Source organism: Synchiropus splendidus, chromosome 9, assembly GCF_027744825.2.
Source record: "Synchiropus splendidus isolate RoL2022-P1 chromosome 9, RoL_Sspl_1.0, whole genome shotgun sequence".
Classification (NCBI taxonomy): domain Eukaryota; kingdom Metazoa; phylum Chordata; class Actinopteri; order Syngnathiformes; family Callionymidae; genus Synchiropus; species Synchiropus splendidus.
This window is the reverse complement of record NC_071342.1, coordinates 12651738-12672004: the sequence shown is the minus strand read 5'-3', so window position 1 is coordinate 12672004 and position 20267 is coordinate 12651738. Positions and strand designations below refer to the sequence as shown.

The following is a 20267-nucleotide window of genomic DNA, read 5'->3' as shown; positions in this document are numbered from 1 at the left end:
GCGACGGTGAATTTCCGGAATAATAGTATTTGTTTTTAGTCCTCAAAACGTGAGCGATCTTGTCACTACCGCCATCTTTTGGACGATAAGAGAAATGCAGAATCGAACATCATACTACATCTTATTAGATGAAACACCATTTATTTGTCCATCTGTGGGGAAATTCCATGTGTCACAGCAGCAACAGCAAAGACATTATTTAGAGGTCATTTCAATTTGTATTTTAACAATTTATCTCATTCAACAGTTATTAGTTTCTTCACATTCTTTTTTTTAATACATACAAAACCCAATTACCTGATACCCAATTATAACAACATTATAACCATTTCTCTTCATATGAGAAGAAAAATATCCACGAAGCACCGCATAGTTAGAGATTTATTTAGACAGCAGACTGCATGATATCGCCAAAAAAAACCCATAACCATCATGTGTTAAATTCAACACGTCTCCCTGAAAGGTCCCACCACATTATCAGCGTAGCAGAGCAAATAAAATGTCTAAAACGCAGATAAAATTACACGCGATATCTACTAAAAGTGAGGCATGTTAATGAGTATTTACAACAGTCGTGATTAGAAACAGGCTACTGTACAACAGCTACTTTGAAGTCCTAGTCACATGGATAAGATTTCTTCTCCAGAGAAAAATAAATACACATCTGATTTCTATTACATCTTCTTTTGCATGTCTTAACGCTATTAAAATAATTTGCAATCATAAAAATCTGATCGGGATTATGTACACTTCGATGCAGTTTCTTAAAACACAAAATATATTGCATTAATATCAGTTTTCTCATTGGCGATGGTTTATGTGTCTGCAGGGTCCGGTTTCATTTGACCTTGTTGAGCGGGTTCCCGATGAGCTCCGGGCACTGCTCCTCACCCTTGGCGATCCTGTCACACTTGAGGAAAAAGTCATAGTTGATCTTGTCAGAGATGACGCTGTCCTGCTGGTACTGCGGGTGCGTGGACACAAACTCTCTCATCCACTTGGCCATGGTCATCAGCTCACCTGAGACAGATGGATTACAGGGACATGAAGCCACGCTCCACGCGAGCTGAAGCTAAAAGAGAAGCAGGTGATTTACCAGAGGCGCGCTTCTTTATGAGCTTCAGGTAATTCAGAATTGTGCACCGAGTGTCAACATCCACTTCCATGTTCTCCAGGTAGCAGTTAAGGATTGGCATCAGCCCTTGGAAAACTCCCTCCTGACCCACAAGGAAGAAAGAAGTGTAAACCTGATGTACAATCGACTCCCAGATAGGTTCAGGAATTCACCTTTCCGTTGATGATGGTGTCGATGCTCATCAGTGTGTACTCCTCGTTCCCACAGTCTGCGTCCGTGCCGTTGTGAGTCGAAGGGTTTCCATCCAGAACCGGGTTACAACCTGGAGGTGGAAGCAAGGAATATGAAAACGTCTCCCATGGATCATAGACGCCTGATGGTTGTGTTGGTCACCTGTGTAGATGTCCTTCCTGAAGTAGAACAGTCCTTCCTGAACAGCGTTTCTCTTCTGGGCAACCTTCATGTTCTCGTCCACCTAAGAAAAATAAAATCCGTTAAATCCAACCAGTGAAAAACGACTGACCCTCGTGGTGACCCCTGACCCTCACCTTTGACAAGGGGATGAGGAAGTCTAACTTGTAGGAAAGGATGACTCTGGTCAGCAGCACGATGAACACAACATAGGCAGCGTTTTCAAAATCAGTTAACTGAACCTGGGTCACAACAAACACAGATATTAATATGCAGAATTTAAGGAACCAGACAAAAGGTTGATGGGTCACTACCCACCTCCATGGGTCTGAACTCCACTCTCCAGCCAATGTCAGAGTTGGGAGGCGGAGGCTTGAACCTCATGGTCTGCCAGTTGGTGGACTGAAGGTTCTGCATCAGAACGATGAAGAGTGGAATCAACATTTGGCACAAGGCGCATTCCTCGAGTCACTCTCACCTCAAAGTGGTCCGACTCATTCTCATCATCCAAATGTATCTTCTCCTCAAAGACGGACAGCGGGTCTCTGATGAAGAGGTGAGCAATGTGCTGAGCCAGCGGCTTGTCAATTCCTGCAAGCAACCACCATTAAACTACTGTCCAGTGATGACATGACGTCATGCGAAACTAAGCAAGGAAGTGGCAGCCTCCTCACTTCCTGTCCTCTGGCAAAATAATTACAACACATATTTTTCATATTTCAACAAGAACCATGTGAGTTTTTCTATTTATAATCAGATGAAAAGAAAACAGTGTCATGTGTGCTGAATAGTTTCTACACTTGTGATACCTGCGTCCAGCAGCTGCTTGTAGATCTCCTCATCTATTGTTAAATCGATGTCGTTGTACTTTTCACTGCAGTTCGACAGGTAGCTGTCGATGGAATCATATCTGGACTTGAAGATTCTGTATTTGTTTTCTTTCAAAGGCTGCGAGAAAAAAAAACAAATGGTACATCATCAGCTCAATTTCATTTGACTCCGAGAGCTTCATGATTTTCTCATATATACAGATACACACATTACATGAAGAAAAACAAACCATCAATTTCTAAACCCAGAAGTCTGACATACAGCACAATACAAGTTAGTTTCAGCACCGCATCCCAACATCACTATCATCACGCTTTTCTTTTAATTGTCATTGTCTCAGATAAAATATTTTTCGGACTCCATTGGATTTTTAATGATCCATGGGACATGATTAGTTTCGGGCCCTGACATAACAACTGAATATATACGTTGTCATCTTTTGCTGTGACAAACCATTAGCATAGAGGTTTGAGCCAATACAGACCCCTAGTGGTGAGCGCAGTAATAAAATGACACAAATGCACAGTCCTTGAGGTGGTTCATAATTAGTTATATTTCTCCTCACATTTAAAATACTCTGGAAAGATTTTTTTTAAGCTGCACCTTGAGTCCACGTTCCTCTTGTGTCCGGTCATCTACCGAGGCAGAGATGACTCCCCAGCGGCAATCGATATCTGACACGTAACCTCTGTAGAAGGGCGAGGCAGCACTTAGTGCCATCTGAATGAGAAGGAAAACACACATGGCTTGAATTATTCAGCGACCCAGAGGAGTGGCCAATGAGTAATAAACACTTTGGCAAGTATAATTAAAAGTTACGTAAATAAAATTAGGTTAGATGGAAATGCATTATAAATAATATTTATATGAATTTATGTATTCGATTTTGCGTCTTTAAGGTGCCCAACAACAGACAACAGTCTACAATTCACTCACTCACCACGATGGGGCAGAACGGTGCAAGTTGGTCGTAAAGGTATCTGGCCTCGGCAATGCTGCAAGCCTGGAATGTCACCTACAGTCACAAGCAGGAGCCCAGTCAGACTGAAGTACATTAATATGTCACCTATTCGGACAGTTAAGCTGCATCGACAGACTTCAAAGGCTGAAAGAAGTCGGCGACTTATAGATAAGTCAGTACCTGCAGACAGCAGTTGCCCATGCCGAAGCCCATGGCGTCCATGTAGATGTGGTCCGGCAGAGCAGCCCTTGCCGCTTCGCCGTCATCTTCAGGAAACTCTTCCACGAATGGAGACGGAGTGTTCTTGTCTTTGTAGACTGGAATGGAAAAATTGAAGCGAGGAAGGTGCGTTTTATCAGACAACATAAAATGAATAAGCCGTGAAGTAGAGAAAACAAGTCGGGGTCTGCTGGCAGTTGGTCACATATACTGTATTTATCCATATATAATCAGTTGGAAAATAGCTGGTGGCACATGATCAATGTAAAAGTGACAACACACACGATTACTTTGTTAGCTTCCAGGATTAACTTCCCACAATCTAAGATAGTGATAGTGAAGCCACCAAAATCCCCTTCACAAAGATGGCTGCCGGCATGTTTGTTGTTGGGGAGTATTCAACAGTATTGCCGGCCAGTAGCTAAAATCTCAAATGTTATGGGGAACTAATGGTGCTGAAATAAATGAACAAACAAAATGAAACTCGACTTGTGTTCACTCACTTGGTACGTTGATTGCAACCTTCTCTCCTCTTCGGTGGCGAATATTTCGGGTGAGTGTGCTGATGGTGCAAATTGGAATCACTACAAATGTGACTCGCTTCGATTCATCGGTGCGTTCGCAGATGGAAAATACCTGAATCTTGGATGTCTGTTAATGGCTTCATCAGGGAAAAACAGTGACTTTGACGCCCCCCTCTCGACTGTGGTGGGCTTGTGCTCGGGCCTGGTGAAGCCGGGGCAGCCTAACCTGGGCAGGGGACATAGATATTGCTTTTGGTTCTTTCAGATCCAGACAAGTAAAAAAATAAATAAATAAAAATAAAGTACCTTGGAAATGAGGTGATTGTGCAGAGGGTCTCATTCTGGCTCAGAACAGCGGAAGCCTCTCGCCGTCTCTTTCCCATGTTCCCCTCCACAGTGTTGAATTCTGACATGGTCCCACCATAGGGCTGCCCTGGAGTTCCTTCGATCATGTAGCTGCCATACTCTGGTCTCCAAAGTGTGGGATGGCTGAAAATATAAATAACAATTGGTGTGCTGAATACACCAGGAACATCCTCTTGATCTCGTGTCAGGCCGAATGAATGTGACATATTTGTGCATCAGTGTGTAAACAGCCATGTGTGCGACAGAGGGCGAGTAATGAGGAATGCATGGTCTCTACTATCCCCACTGCCGCTGGTATTACCCCTTGATGAAGTCGGCTCCACAGATTTAAATCGCCACCATGGATGGCAGGACAGGCATAACTCTCTCAGGCTTGTTCAAACACATTGTGGAGCCAGCAGGGAATTAATCTTTTTTAAAAGAAACATCACCACAGTTTGGGCTTGTCTCCAACATTCCTTTCATTCTTTGACGGATGTCACTAGAGAGAGGACTGTGGATCGATGCTTCACTCTAAAAACTTGTTTAAGTGGGCTGCATGCAGTTCTGAAATAACAAAGTCAGCAGCTATTTAACCCTTAAAATTTGAGATGAGCCGTACAATAAAGTTTAACTAAACCAAGAGAGAATTTTCTGCGAGGATTTGATGTGACACATTTTGAAGCCCTGACATGTCACAATTTTTTTATTACAAAATTAGGCTTGAACCAGAGTGCTAGATGAACTAAATGACTAAATGTGATGGCATGTGTTAACACTACAATTGTGGAAGCAAAAATATTTACTTTGCGAGGAAACAAAGCGCTTTGACAGAGAGCAAAAACTACTTATGTTTCTTTAACAATCTACCCCCCCCCCACAGTCACTGTCTTTTGTGGATGAATATCAGTCTACACAATAACAAAGGCAAATTAAAGGAAGTGCCATTCATGCCTGTGGCTGGAATATTGCTTAACAATGTTGCGGTTTATGTTTAGATTGCATTTTTATTAAGATTATGTCATAGAGCAAGTTCATTATGAAAACTCTCCAAGCTCTCTCATTTGGGAAAACAGTCACACTATGTAGCATCTTTAAATTTGACACAAAGGTTTTGATATTTTCTCATACATTATTATTATTATTTTAAACAATCTTGATCCCCCCCCAAAAAAATCAGGTCAAAGGGCAGTGGCACTGAGCGACTTCCAGGTCTCTAGTCCATCACAGAAAATTCACCCACTGGCACATTTGACTCATTGAAAGAGGTGCTCTTTGGTTTAACTGCAACAAATACAAGAACGTCTGTATAGGATTTGCATGGACTCTTTAAGAAGGGCGCGGTGCCTCCAGGCACCAAAGTCTGAAAATGTTTACATTGAGGTGTTTTCATCCAGCTGAAGGAGTTAGAAGGCTAGAGTTAGAAGGTTTTGCAAATGTCAAAGTTGAATTATAAGACGCAATGGCCCAATTATGCCATGTTATGTAAATGTTATGTTATGTTATGCTTGACATAGAACGATGGAAAGGAGAGGGGGGAAAAAAACTTGCTCATCAACTTCACCTGCCCCTTTTGAAATTAGACTTTAGATAATTTCACAGAAACAATAATATTGTTGTTCCGGATCCAAGTTGTTATAGCAATGACAGACAAAAAAAAAAGAGTTTTCTTTTACTTACTTAGGATTTATCTTTTCACCTTGTTCTTGGAGGGTTTCCAGAACATCGCCACCGTTCAGGACCAGTCGCACCTTTTCGTCCTTGTCATCCAGCTCCACCAACATGTACTCCACCTAGACGAAAAAATATTTAAATGTAAATGGTCAAGAAACATTGAGCTTGTAACCCCTTTTATAGTGATACGCCAAACCTGTTGCATAAATGCCTGTCCCTTATTTATGTTGCCTTTACTTTAAGGTGGCTTTGGTGTAATCCGCCGTCTCAAAGAGGGATTTATCTGTAACAACTTTCCATCATGCCAAAAAGTAATGAATTTATTGAACTATACGTACACGGTAAACTCAGTGAAGTTCTTTAGTAACAATTAACAATTAGTAACACCAAGTCTAAACACCTAATGTTTTGACTGAAGATGTCAAGTGTTTATGTTACAAATGTTTATGCTTGAGGGAAGTACCATAACAACCAAAAATACAGATAATACAAATTCCCCAACTGCCGTGAAACTGTCGTTTTATTCATCCCCTTTCGATATTAAGAGATATAGCTAGTTACTAAACATTTGGGGACTTTATGTAAACAGAAGCCTCAAAACAGGAAAAGCTGTGCTGAGATCACATGAGCATCCCCCCACACAAAGGCGCTTGAAGAGTATTCAGCCAATATGGTAGTTATTTGTCATCGTCCTGTAGCTCCAGGATCGACTGCTGCAATCTTTTGTTTTGGACAACAGCCATTCAGCACAAGGTAAACAGTTACTTACCTCGTCACCCCACTTCAGCACATCCTTCTGACGTTCCTTCACTTTGTTGTAAATGTTCAGAAACTGGATGATCCCGTGTTGTCTAATATGGTCTGCATACTTCTTGGTTTCGACCCAATTCAGTGGCGATCCCTGTGACAGCAAACCCATCTCAGAATCGCTGGATAGAACCCCGCCGCCGGCTGATGCCTCCGCTGCTGCCTCAGTGAACTTGCACGCCGGACGTAGCTAGCTAGCCAGTTGGACCAACTCGCAGGAAGCAAGCATGAAGTAAATGCGAGTTCTGGAGTCGTTGCTGTGATATTTTGTATCTCGCTGTGTGTGGTTAACGGGAGAGTCCGACGGGCGATGAAAGGTAACCGGTCAGACGAGGAAGGCCGTTGTTCATCACCCGCTAACGTTAGCTCCGGTGAAGCACAACCACGCGTGTTGGTATCCCACCACACGGCTCCGCTACTGGCTCGTTTGGACCTGACAACCACACAGAGCTTTGGAAAGCGCAGTCCACCGCTTTTCAGACTCCAGGAGGAGAAGACAGTCCGCTGCAAAAGAGTTGAGCGATTGTATATAAGAACGCCCTCCTGGCGCTACACATGCATACGTCATTATGACTCAGCACTTCTGGCCGCGTGTCTCCGCCCACTCATCTGTCCGTGTAAAGGTGGTAGGTGATATGTTCAATGACCCTCGGAAATTATCCCAAAGGCTGCAACTCGGAAGCCCGAACGGACTTCTCATGACCTCTTCATGTCCTCAGCTCCGCTTCTGATACCTGCCATCTCCAATATACGTTAGATGACTCGGCTCTCTGTGCATCCGAACATCTGTTTAATATATGAATTGTGTGTGGGGGCAACTGTGTCCTTACCGGAAGTTCCTCTCCTGCAGATTAGCATACAAAAAAGTAGTGCAGAAGTTCACGTTCAATGTCTTTAATGCTCTACAAAAATCTATTTTGTTCTCAGCAGACAAACCTTTTTAACTTGAATAATTACATATATTTCATGCCCAGAGCTTTTTTGTTGTTGTTGTTGTTGGAAGCTGCAAGCTTTGCGGTTTAGTTACCTTCCTAAATTTTGGCCCCAAAAATCTTTGTGTCATATTTCAGCATAAAAAGTACAAGTCATGATTACACCAAAATAGCAGGTGCGACGGAAGCAATACTTGCAAAGTCATTCTACTTAAGTTCATGACACACCTCTTCGTTTAGTGACTCATTCATAATAGACGTCTCAATACTGTCTGCTTTGGATGATAATAATCAACGTTTGAACGTATGAAGCCGCACCTTCCAGTCCAACGTGTCTCGATGAAACTGGGAGAGAAATCCAGATTTTCTAGGTTATTGTGGTTGATGGTAGGAAGGCGTGGTAATACAGTAGCTCAATTATATAAAATCATCTGCTCAGCAACTGGTCACAAGGAAAACTTCAAAAGAGGAAAAAAATGCATTGTGAAGCAACTTTCAATCTGTAACAAACATAAATTGCAGCAACCATCAATCTATAGCTACAAATGAAATACTTTTTCAGCTTGGACTATACATTGTATATTCCATCAGTGGTTCATGAGTTAACTTAAACATTCTTTTGTATGAGGTCATGATGGAAAAGCAACTCTCAGTCGTTGGAGACTAAAGGGAAGCAGATGTTAAGAGTGTGGTATGTTCTTTTCTATGGAAAAAGTCACATGCATCTTGAAGTGCTCTAAAACATCTGCGAGAAACATACATTCGGATCTATCCCCTTCCTGAAAGCTTTGTACTCTTTTTATTCCAAGACGTAACACGTAAGTGATGCTCAATTCTTAAAAGCCAATCAATAAACCACAGCTCAAGCTGTTGTGTGTGTTATTTCTTTAATTTAAAAACAAAACGTGAGTCGCCAGGTCATTCCCAGGCGAGCTCAGGCACATAGCGTTCTCTTTAGTTACATTTAATTTTCATACAAAACATTTGAAACTTCCATTCAGTCCACTTCTAACGTTTATCCACAAAATGTTTTTGCTGTAAAGAGAGCATGTATGATGATCACACAATCCTGCTGCTGTAGACCTACTTCCGATATGCTTGACCACCGCTTTCATTTCCTTCTGTTCAAGTATCTGAGAATCACAGTAGCTTTTGTCACCAAAACGGGACTCCTTTCCCACTAACCCCAGGGCAGATTTCAGTGTTCAGTTTCATTGCTATAATTGTGTACTTAAATAAATAGACTTCTAATGTTGCAGCGTTTAATTGGCCCCAAAAGGATACTGATATTTCCAGCTTTTCTCTTTCATAGACATTCAATCCCCTCATTTTTAAACTTTTGGGTTTGTTATTTTGTGAATCTGAAAAGCTGATTAGTAAGCCCAACGGAAAGGATTTCTGGTTGAAAAGCTGGACAGACTTCGATAAGTACACTATCATCAATAGCGCTGGTTATATGCTGACTGGTGCAGAACAAACTGAACTGGCCCTTGATTCCCTTGTTTTCCTCGTGGGGATGGTTACAACACAACAAGATATGCCGACTGTTGCTTCTGGCAATTCATCATCTTCAGTCCATTCATTGAGGTCTGGGTTGTAAACTTGAATGCATTTCTTGTACTTCTTCTCGCCCTCGTTCCACCCTCCCAGGAGATAGATCTTGTTGTTAAACATGGAGATACCAGCTGTGCTAACGCCCGTGTGAAGAGGGGTTACGTAGCTCCACTGCCCGGAGTGAGGGTTGAATGACTCCACGGCAAGCACATCCACCCTCTCTCCACGACCGCCAAGCTGGCTTCCACCGATGACGTAGGAGCGATCTCCGACTGTGGCGGCGCAGTGCCAGCCGCGCGGTGTGCTCAGGCTGGCCTTATCCTGCCAGCTGTCTGTGGATGGGTCATACGAGCACACAGCTCTGGAGTAGGCATTGTTGATGTAGCCTCCAGAAACAAGGATCTTGCCATCGACGACAGCGCTGGCATGGCAGCAGCGGGGGATTTCCATCGCTGATTTCATTTGCCACTGGTTGGAGGACGGGACGTAGCACTCCATGGAGGCTTGAACGCCGTCAGCATTTCGGCCACCAATTGCAAACAATAGGCCGTTGAAGGTGTTGAGGCTGAAGTGGGTCCGCTTTTGGATCATGTTGCTCAGATGAATCCAAGTGTTGAATCGGGGGTCATACCTTGGCAGATGAAAGAAAACAATTAACTCCCATGTCAACAATTGGATTAACACTTTAGCACACACAGAGTTTTAGAATGATTTGAGTGAAAATCTTCTCAACATAGAGAAGGTTCATAGTCTTACCTGCAGAAATTGCTAACAGCGTGCTTGGCCTGGTTTCTTGCATCATTTTGGTCCTCACCTCCGGCCACGTAGAGGAAGCCATCCAGCATTGCCACACACTGGTTAAAGCTCTTTGCTGGCATTTCTGTCAACTTATTCCATACATTATCCGCATCCCTGTAGAGAACGTCTTTGCTGAGAGACTTCTCCGTCAAAGCTGGGCGTCCGCCCACAGTGAGAATCACCTTCTGGCCACCTCGCACCTTGGTTCTACGTGACTGAAGGATGTTCTGCTGGTAGGGCAGCAAATGGTAATTCATGGCGTCAACAAGTAGGCGGTGGCACTCAGGGTCCTGCATCATTCTAGGCACGTTCTGAATGTGATTAACCAGGTCCTGGGCGGAAATGGTGCCGAAGCGGATGTGAGTCAGAAGATCTGCGGCGTACTTCAACCTCTTCTCATCAAAGTCCAACCATTTCATTGCGATCTGGAAGGCGGTGACTTCAGAGGGGAGTTGCAAGGAATCGTCGGAGAGGAAATCGCTGATCTGCTCATAGGTGAGCTTCAGGAACTGTTCCATCTCGGAGAACTCGATGAAGTTCTCACGCATAAACTTCTGCGCTGCCTGCTTGGTTTCTTTAAGGTTGTAGGCGTCAGCGATGTTTGCCACGTACATGCAGTTCTCCACGCTGAGCTCCTGCATGAGGAAGTCGCTGCACATCTTCACCAAGGTGTTGATTTGCAGCAGCATGGCTGCAGCAATGGTGCTGCCAATGCTGTACAGCGACAGGGTGAGCTTTCCAGAGTATGCATAGGTAATGGCTGTTGCTAAGCCGACAGGTGAGAGGTCATTCAGCTCAATCTTCTGGAGGGCTGAATCCTTCTTCAAGATGTTTTTAATGTACTCGCTGCAAGAGGCCATGACAACCTTGTGGACGTCGAAAGACTTTGACTTGGTGGCTACTGTCAGGTCACAGAGGAAGCTCTCGTGCCTCATGGTGCTCAACCCCTCCAGAAGGTTGGGGGCGTAAACGGCATCTGTAACCTCAGTGGAGATGCAGTTGAAGCCGTTTCCTCCTTCCAGCAATGTGTTGAGCCCATTGATCTTGTTGACAGGGCTGTCCTCAACCATGATGGCCATCTCATTGATGTCTCCTTTGCTCTTCTTGGTTGCCTTGTTCTTTTTGGGTGCCATGGCTGTAGCAGCAGTTCACAGCCCAGACCTTCTGAAAATAAAAGCAGCAATAATCAGAGTCGACACACGAGGAAACTCACCAAACAGCAATGGACGGTTTCTCTTTCTAGATCATTTTAGTCACTAATTTTTAAAGGTTTCATTTCAGGTCTGAGGTATGAGATCAACATTCCATAACATTTTTCACTTTTCCACTTATACCTCAAGAACACCAGCAGTAGCCCTACTTTTTTAGTTGTGTTGTGCATTATGTTTAAAAGGGCCCTCTAGCAATACCTGAAGATGAAGGCGCGTCTTTCCTCATCGACTGATTTAGTCACAGTAAATAAAGAGAGTAAGTTGCAAGTCAGCTTTCTTGCAGCTGTTACACTTTACAATGAGCGTTGATCTTAATGGACACACCCACACACACGCACAGATTTGTCACACTCTCTTTGTGGGGTCTGCTCATTGACATAAAGCTTAAAAACATTATTTCAATGGTTGCGATGCCTAACTTTTATATTTAAGGTTTACACAATAGTTGTCATCAATAACCGTCATCATCTGAATGCTTTTTGGATGCAGTCATTTTGCAATAATGATACTGGTTCTTTTAACAATTTATATTCAGTTTGTTTTTGGCTTCATTCAAGTTTATTAATGTCAGATTTCAGTTGTCTATTTCACTGTGATGACACTTCCATTTAGTTCCCCACATATTTGTCTCGACATTTATATTCATTTAATCATTACCAGACAAATGCATTTCCATTCAAATTATGGTGTTAAATTTCTACATTCATATGCATAACCATCCATATGTGATTCCCACCTTGATGCCCACAGTGTGGTGAAACAAGAATGATGCACACAACAAGAGGTTTTTAAAAAGTTTTAAATCACACTGTTGCTTTGTCTATTCTTTCATCATGACTGCTCTTGCGGCAATGGACATGATCATGATGAATAATACGCTTCTGTAACACAGTGTATCTGAGATGCAAACAGCTTTTCTTGACTCTCCATCATAAGTTGGTCAGCAGTAGTTATTTATTATTTTAACAAATGGTGGGTGGATCCAGAGTCAATAAATGTAGTACAACTGAGTCACTTTACCTAAAAAATGTCAACAATATCCAAGCTTCCGAAAAAGTTACATACATTTTCTCATTGTCTCAGAAGCATAAACCTTAGATCAAAAATAAACTTGTAACGACTGTTACGCTTCAGCATTACAAAGGTTGTGGACAATAAGAAAACAGGCTGCAGGCTGTCAGACCCTAAAAACCATGTGCTGTTCCGGGTGATGGGTGAGTGCGTCAACATGCTGCATCTGTCACATTTTATCAGCGGTATATCCAGGAATAGCATCTCTGGACAGCCCACTCATGACGTTCCTTTTATAGACTTGAGCAGCGGGCCTCGTGTCCACATGGAGCTACGCTTCTACAAATCACAAACACTCTTTTTTTTTTTTTTTTCAATTTAAAACATGATAGTTCTCATTTTACTCATTGTTCATCACAACCATTGAAATACATTGCTGAACTCAGATAAGTGGTTTTTGGATGGTCACTTAGTGAATAATCTTGTTTTAACTCAATTATACTCACACCTAAATCACCCACTAAAAGTTCCAAGAATGTGACAAGATAATTTGCAAGTCAAAGGGCCACTAGTGAAGCTCAGTCTACTCGAAAGATACAGTTTGAATGAAAGTAAATTACAAGTAAAATGCTGTCTCATACCTGAAGAATGAAGTTGAGGTCGGGGAAGATGGATCTTGTACCTCCAGTTACTGGAGCAGGCAAGAGAGACCAGTAGTCACCTCTGCTGGGGCAGAAAAACAGTTAACTCCTCCTCTGCAAGAGTGAGTGCCAATCACAAATTGTGTGAAACGTGTGGCACCCAGCAAGGACACCCCCCTCCCTGACAACCATGGTGTCCTGCAGTGGCCTTCCATCAGACGATGTCAACAATACGCCGATGAAATCATCAATGGGTGTGCTGTGAATGAAATCCTTGAATAATGACCAACACAGATGTTGACGTGAACTTGCATGAAAGTATGAATAAATAAATAAAAGTCTTTTAAAATATAAAGGGAAAACAATACAATTGAAAATGTCACATTTAAATATATGGTGGCGTACGAGGCCAAATGTTTCAATATTGAAAATATGAGTAAAATAAATTCAATAGTAAAACACATAAAAACATGGTTTCACTTTTCTTTGCTGTAAGAAAGAATTCATGGAATTTTCATGAATTGTGTGGCCATATATAGGACATTCTAGGTTTTGAATATTATCTAGAATTATTATTATAATGTATAAAACGTCATGCTAAACATCAATAACAGTTAACCAGAGGTATAAAAAGTAATTTGACCGCATTTTCTGTTATAAATGATGGGGATTTTTACTCACACTTAAAATGTGCGCGCATACATGCTAAAATCTCCTGACGTCATTGGTTGACTGCAGTGATTTTGTATTGTCAACATTGATTCTGTAGTCGATCTGTGCAGTTATAATTCAATGACTTTGCGCCAACAACAGCGACAGAACTTCCCGGAGCGAAGTGACGTACTTAAATGTCTCATTAACGAGCGCGCGCCTCCAGGTGTGTGCGCGTAAACTGGCGTGATGGCCGGAAGCTCGGGTGTATTGAAGAAAGTTCTGCGACTCAAACTGCAGCTCAAAGAGGCAGCAGGACCAGACACGGTGGGTTCGAAAAGTCAGAGATCGTTTTACACCTATTTTGGTAGATTTTGTGAACAACTATATCAAACACTTTACCGTGGTTTTTGCGCGCTGGTGTGGCAGTGACTGAAGCGCGGAGAATCACGTGATCATAATTTCCTACTGTTTTCATTCATCAGATGAATCATGCAACCTTTGCGTGTTTTAGTGACTTTTAGTGACTTTTGTTTAGCCTTTTACAACAGTTGAAACTTGTGCTGAAATATTAGTCTAGAAATAAGTAGTGGTTATTTGTCTCATCAATCTGCATCCAATCTCTTCATTTATGATTATAATATTGTCAGGTGCAATCATTTGTTTGGCTTGATTTAAATAGTGAAATGCAAATATAGTTCATTAAATCTATTTAACCCAATATGGCAATTGTTAGTCCATGCCAGAGTTTGAAGTCAAAAGTTTTTTTTTTGCTTGTGTTAGCCATCATTTGCAAAAACATCATTACATCTTGTACAAAACATTTGAAAATCCACTCTACAATGAGAGCTTGTTACAGTTGAACATGCGTGTTGGCATCCCAGCGCTTCAGAGGGGGTCACATTGTGAGAAGTGGGCGGAGCTTTACTGCTATAATTGGAAACCAGTGCAGTTGCCTGACTGATGGCAGCTGTCTGTCAACAGGCCGCAGTCGCCTGTGTTTTTAATAGTGGAGGGACAGTTCCCGACAATAACGGACTATAAACCGGCGCGTTCCACTCGGTGATACAGACACTTTCATTAAAGTTGAAGTCAAACACGGGTACGAGAGGCCATTTTTAGTCCATGATATAGGAGTCGCCTGAGTGGGTGTGTGAAATGCCAAACATAGATTGTGGTCTGAATGCAAAATCAGCAACTGTGGAAATCCAAAACCAACAGACCCTTATTTGGTTTGACAGGTTTTGCTCAATCAATAACTGCTTACTACTACTACTACTATTGCTACTTGCACCATAAACTGGGTAATACAGTTTCACCTAATTTTGATATACATTTAACTAACTCCAATAACTTTTGTTGTCCAAGATTACCTCCCCTGCAATCCTGCATCATAGTTACTCATTCAATTCCCATGTCTTCTCCAGGTTTTGAAAGCATTGCAGCAACTCAGTGATCTGGATATCACATTAGATATTCTCACCGTAAGTGTCTGTTATCACACAAGCTTACTGGTCACTTTTCAGCAGCCCTCACTTCATTCTTTCCATCATGACAAGGAAACTGGAATTGGAAAAACCGTCAACTCCTTGCGCCGACATGAAGAAGCTGGAGATGTTGCCAAGTCACTTGTAAAAGACTGGAAAAAGCTACTGTCCAACACGACTACAAGGTAAATTACTTCATTGAGAAATATGACATTGTACATTATTGAAAAATGTATTAACAGATACATAATAGCATATAACAATGTGCATGTATTCCTACCTTTTGTATTTTTTTTGCCTACAACAGATTTATTGTATTGCACATCCAACAAGTAAAATGCTTTTAATTTCCATTCCAAACTAATACCTTACATTTGTGTTGTTTCCCACCAATCATTTATACAGTTTTACTTTATTCTGTCTTAATTCCATTATTTTGATTTTTATTTGTTGCTTAATTTTATTTTACCTCCTTTCTTTATTCTTCTAAATGTCTTGATTTTCCAGTTTAAGGCTACAAGGAGCTTGCATTCTTATGTCACGTTGCACAATTAAATCCTCCTCACATTGGATATGGGTGATATGTCATAAATTGTGTAAGTGGATGTCTGTCCCCATATATGATTTGATCGACTGGACACCTGTCCAGAGTGTCCTTTGCCCTAAGCAGCTGGGGCAACAAGAGTTGGTGCATTTTTAATGTAGTTTTTCTACTGTCACTCACAATAAAACAGTATTTTTATAATTCATTTTAGAATGTCTATTCTAAAGAATGACAAGAGAGTTTGGTATATTTAATAGTTCCCTATTTTTTGTGTCATTTTCTTGTGATTTAATTTCAGCCACACAGAAGAGGTATCTGATGGACTATCTCAGCCACGCAGACTGGGTGACTGCGAAAGCCTGGATAAGGGAGGTTTTCTGGAAGATGATTTTAATAACAATTGTGTAACATCAAAGGGGGTGGAAAGTGAGGAAGAATATAAACATAGAAAAGAAAATAACAAAAGAAAAAGGAAGGAGAACCAAAGGGACGAAAAGCATTCGTATGAGATGGTCCAGAGGGAGAAGAAAAAGGCCAAAGACAAGGATGGAGACTCGGATTCCAGACCTCATGACAGAGCTGGTGCCAATTCAACAAGAGCTAAATCCGAAACTCAAAACCATCAGTCAAATAAAAAATCACAACCGAAAGAATCCTCGCAGGACAAGCCATCAGATGGGAAACCTTTAAAAACACTGCTGAAAGTGGACAGTGCAGAAAACCGGGAAGTGACATCAGAGCTCCGGAGCTCAGAGAGGAAATACAAAAAGGGCAAAGACGTGGAGCTTCAAATCAAATCCAAAAATGAAGAAGGCGAAGAGGACCCCCCTTTGTCTTTTGAATCTTGCCTAAATTACGACGCGCATCTTTCAAAGAGGTGCCGGCGGGCTGTGAAAAAAACACCCAAAAAGACTGAAGTAAAACAAAAAAGCACAAAAACGCCTGAATCTGTCAAACCTGTGAAGTCACCCGAGAAAACTGCTACACCTGCATCACCTCAAAAGGTATCCTGGTATTTTTCCAAGTTGGATTGTTTGTTGAAATCTGTTTCTGGCAGGGTTTCATGGACAACCTGATCAACATCCCGTTACCAACCGTCCTGCTGGACTGTGAAAACCCATCCAGTTTTGAATACTACGAGAGAAAAGGTTCATTCATGTATTTTTCCCAATTATTTTCTGTGAAACTTAAACTTCTTTTTTTTTTTTTTTTTTTTTTTTGAAGTTGAGAAAAAGTCCTATGAGGTCTTGGATGAGTCCACAGTCTTCACGGGTCAGCGACTGAACAAGAAGATGCAGGTCTACTCCGGTGCCAAGACCGTGTTCCTCCCGGCCATGATGAGCTTATACCAGCAGTGTATCCGCACCCTGCAGAACAACATCGATTGTAAGTGTCTCAATCCACAAAAACAGAATCACAAGTTGATGGAAAAAAATTTCCGCAGTGCTTTATGAAACCGGTGGAGTCCCGTTCGAAGTCCTGGAGCCGGTTTTGGAGCGGTGCACTCCGGAGCAGCTGCTGCGCATAGAAGAATTTAACCCAGTAAGAATGTTTGGTCTGAATAATTTTAGAGAGAGTCAGTTCAGCGGGGCACCTGCCTGTGCAGCGCCTGTGAAGCTTGTTCAACACTCACAAAAGCCTTGACGCTTTTTATGTAGTCTACCGACACCTTCAAAAAAATCGAAATGTCAAACAGACACTGCCTTATTTAGCACTTGTGTGATCACCGACTCCTGAGGAAAAAAAAAACTCTTGCCTTCTCCCTCATCACAATCTGTAATGTTGCGCACCTGATTGTGTGAAAATTTCTTCCTGTGAGAGAAAGTTTACTGCAATTAATATGTATTATGTGGATCAATTTCTTTTTTTTCACTATTTAATTAATTGAAATTTATATCCCAAAGTCTCTGCTATAATTTTTAGTCTTTTTAGGCTGTGTGGTGTACCACTCACAGAATTTGATTAACTTGCAAAGTAATGCAAGTTAACATTTTTCTGTCCATCAAAACCTTTGAGACTAAAAAGGCCACCCCATCTTTCACCCCTAACTCGCTACAGAGTTTAATAATATAGAAATAAAAAGGCAAAAGGACCCTGTCCGAATATACAGGAGTGATGATAAGTTGATAAAATCTTAATGAACAATGGTGTAGGATTGTCAAAAATGAAAAGCTCAATGTAGGTCCAAGTTCAGCCGTTTTAAAGGTTTGATCTGAGCAGTGAAGTTCAGTTCTGCAGTTGTACAGTTGAAATGTCAATGCGTAGAGTGAACGATCAGCCATATGTTCATTCTAAAGCTGAAAGGTATATTGATTGTAAGGATGTAGCATGAAGCAACACAACTTGTCCTCACACACATGTTCAGACACATGTATCATGGTTCAAAACCCAGAGAATTTGCTGGTGAAGGGGCGAGTCACATTCTTTAACGCTCATTTGCTTTTTGGGCTGTGGGTAGAAACCTCAGGGCTTCAACCGGTTTGTCCACATAGCACATGTCTTCCAGAATGTTCAGTGACTCCAGCACTTGAGTTTGATTTGACCTTGCTGGTTCAACTGTCCTTGACTCGCCTTTGCACACCTGTGTATTCATGGGAGCTCTTGTGTGAATATTGATCAGTCAGTGACTTAACAGTGCTTGTGTTGATTCATACGATAGTTCTCAAACTAAAGTCTAGTTTGCATATGAATATATTTTTACTGAGTGTCCAGTCACTATGACCTCCTGTGTGTCACCATTCCTCAGATGTACATCGGTGAGACAGACCACTTATGGGGCAAACACTGTCAGCGGGACTTTAAGGATTCTAAACTGCTTGAGTATGAATCATGGAAGGAGATGTACGTCCGACTGTCGGAGGAAAGAGAGAAGAAGTTCCAGCGGCTGAAAAAAAGCATCGCGTCTGCTCATTCCAGCAGGCCACAGGGTCGGTGCCTTGTACCAAATATGGAGCCTGATATTATGTTATATGTTGCACGTCTACTTTATAGGTCGACAGGTGAAGATGGCGTTCATTCACACCGTGGCAAAACCTCCAAGAGATGTGCGGATTCAACAGGAGATCCATGGTACTGCAGTTCAACAGCCGACCTGCAGGTAGTTTGGAGTTCCTCTAACACAATGTTTACTGGTTAAACCAGGTTTACTTTTGTTCCTTTTTCTTGCTTGTTTTTTTCTTTCGTGCTTCATTCCTTTTTGTGATTCTTCCTCTTTCTTTTCTGATTTTCACCTGTCAAACGCCTCTTCAAATCAATGAGAGTAAATGGTTGACAATAGAACACTCAGGAATACGGTGAGGTCAAACGGGTGTCTATGTGGAAGTTTTTAGGTTCACCCTGTTGGTGCTGTGTTTTGCGTGACTGGATTAACATGTCATGAAATTTAGTGTAAAGACTCATGAGAACAAGTCAGTGCCGAAGACCGAACCCCCCAGATCTACTAATGCCAGTGCAGCAACCAGCAATAATCAGGACCCTCGCAAGAAAACAAGTAAGAGCTCACCCATGATGTGTGTGTGTGCGCGCGCAATATCAGAACAAGGAATTGTACAGAGAGTATAGAGGCTACCCACGTACACTCATGCTCTGGTTTCACGCAGAAGTTGCTCCAATGATGGCCAAGTCCTTGAAGGCGTTCAAGAAACAAATGGGACGAAGATGACTTTGATGGACAAGTGGTTGTTTCGTGACTTATTCATTTGGTGGTTTGGTCTGACCTAGACGACATGAGATTTGTTAATGCCAGAATAAATATCAATTCAAACCTTAAAGGTCTTCATCTTTAACCCGGGATTTGCATCTTAGGATCTCTGTCTCCATCTAGCGGCTGAACAATACCTCCAATTCTTTTGCCAGGATATTGTCTTCCTAACGTCCAGGATCTAACCCGTCACTCCTGTTTTGAGACCTAAATGTTAGTCTAGCCTCCCCAAATTTGTCTCCACCGTACCACAGAGTAAAACTATAGCTGAGTAGCTATCTATACACTGCATCTAAGTGATCAAGAAATCTGGACAAATCTTTATCTTTGTAATTCATGTTGGTCATGTTTGTTTTAGTAAACGTGGGTGTTGTTGGCTTAATGTTTGAAAAACAATGTTGTTTGTCCCTTAATTTCAACTGGTGATGTTGAGCCTTTACTCTTTTCACTGCATTAACAAAAAACCTTTCTTTCACTTTTACTATGATTAAAAAACATGTACAAATAAAACCCAGTCAGTTGCAATTGAGGCCTGCAACAACATTTCTCCTGAAGTGTTGAAACAGCTGTTCAGTACAAAAGCGGGAAGTGGTGGAAATGGCAGCAGCTCTCATCAGCACCTGTGACACCCTGCTGACACTCGACATTAAACTTGTGATTCAAAGAAGTAACGGTCTCATCCCTTTGTATTAAAACTTGATCATGTACTGGATAATATTTGAAATACAATGCTGCTCCTGAGCCGCCTGTCATTTGTGATTACAAATTCTCTTGCTTTCTCTTCTGCCATGATCAAATCAAAACGATTGTATTAAAAACTAAACATGGCTGAGGGAATGCGACAGCAGAAGTGAGGCTGTGGTACAGAAATGTGAATCAGGCAACTGCCTG

The 20267-nt window shown here is 41.8% G+C and overlaps 3 protein-coding genes across 4 annotated transcripts; 1 reads left to right on the top strand and 2 right to left on the bottom strand.

The window, feature by feature from the left end:
- Positions 1-139: 139 nt before the first annotated feature.
- Positions 140-7391, bottom strand: gclc (glutamate-cysteine ligase, catalytic subunit). Its single transcript, XM_053875875.1, has 16 exons — positions 6810-7391; positions 6047-6159; positions 4328-4510; positions 4134-4247; positions 4001-4059; positions 3459-3595; positions 3258-3332; positions 2921-3037; positions 2296-2434; positions 1965-2077; positions 1805-1897; positions 1624-1728; positions 1469-1550; positions 1288-1397; positions 1097-1217; positions 140-1020 (listed from the first exon to the last, which is right to left on the bottom strand). Exons 1-16 carry the CDS (start codon positions 6957-6959, stop codon positions 839-841), a joined length of 1893 nt encoding a protein of 630 aa, XP_053731850.1. The 5' UTR covers positions 6960-7391; the 3' UTR covers positions 140-838.
- Positions 7392-8684: 1293 nt separating this feature from the next.
- Positions 8685-13050, bottom strand: klhl31 (kelch-like family member 31). 2 transcript variants are annotated; one of them, XM_053875871.1, is made up of 3 exons: positions 12995-13050; positions 10090-11295; positions 8685-9964 (listed from the first exon to the last, which is right to left on the bottom strand). In XM_053875871.1, the coding sequence occupies exons 2-3, from the start codon at positions 11262-11264 to the stop codon at positions 9232-9234; spliced, it is 1908 nt and encodes a 635-aa protein (XP_053731846.1). In that variant the 5' UTR covers positions 11265-11295; positions 12995-13050; the 3' UTR covers positions 8685-9231. The 2 variants fall into 2 exon arrangements, with proteins under 2 accessions (XP_053731846.1, XP_053731847.1); XM_053875872.1 differs by having other exon boundaries at positions 10090-11292; positions 12995-13047.
- An 844-nt stretch (positions 13051-13894) lies between these two features.
- eloal (elongin A, like) lies at positions 13895-19337 on the top strand. Its single transcript, XM_053875629.1, has 11 exons — positions 13895-13972; positions 15073-15129; positions 15205-15317; positions 15975-16680; positions 16734-16824; positions 16901-17062; positions 17121-17218; positions 18423-18603; positions 18668-18773; positions 19063-19166; positions 19276-19337. Exons 1-11 carry the CDS (start codon positions 13895-13897, stop codon positions 19335-19337), a joined length of 1758 nt encoding a protein of 585 aa, XP_053731604.1.
- Positions 19338-20267: the final 930 nt, after the last annotated feature.

Excerpts from the sequence above, each read along its gene's own strand:
- gclc (XM_053875875.1), bottom strand. The coding sequence starts at position 6,959 with ATGGGTTTGCTGTCACAGGGATCGCCACTGAATTGGGTCGAAACCAAG. Across the intron at positions 6,160-6,809 it reads TGCTGAAGTGGGGTGACGAG|GTGGAGTACATGTTGGTGGA; the intron begins GTAAGTAACTGT and ends TTTTTCGTCTAG. Across the intron at positions 3,038-3,257 it reads CACCGTTCTGCCCCATCGTG|ATGGCACTAAGTGCTGCCTC; the intron begins GTGAGTGAGTGA and ends CTTCTCATTCAG.
- klhl31 (XM_053875871.1), bottom strand. The coding sequence starts at position 11,264 with ATGGCACCCAAAAAGAACAAGGCAACCAAGAAGAGCAAAGGAGACATC. Across the intron at positions 9,965-10,089 it reads GCTGTTAGCAATTTCTGCAG|GTATGACCCCCGATTCAACA; the intron begins GTAAGACTATGA and ends TCATCTGCCAAG.
- eloal (XM_053875629.1), top strand. The coding sequence starts at position 13,895 with ATGGCCGGAAGCTCGGGTGTATTGAAGAAAGTTCTGCGACTCAAACTG. Across the intron at positions 15,130-15,204 it reads TCACATTAGATATTCTCACC|GAAACTGGAATTGGAAAAAC; the intron begins GTAAGTGTCTGT and ends CATCATGACAAG. Across the intron at positions 15,318-15,974 it reads CTGTCCAACACGACTACAAG|CCACACAGAAGAGGTATCTG; the intron begins GTAAATTACTTC and ends ATTTAATTTCAG.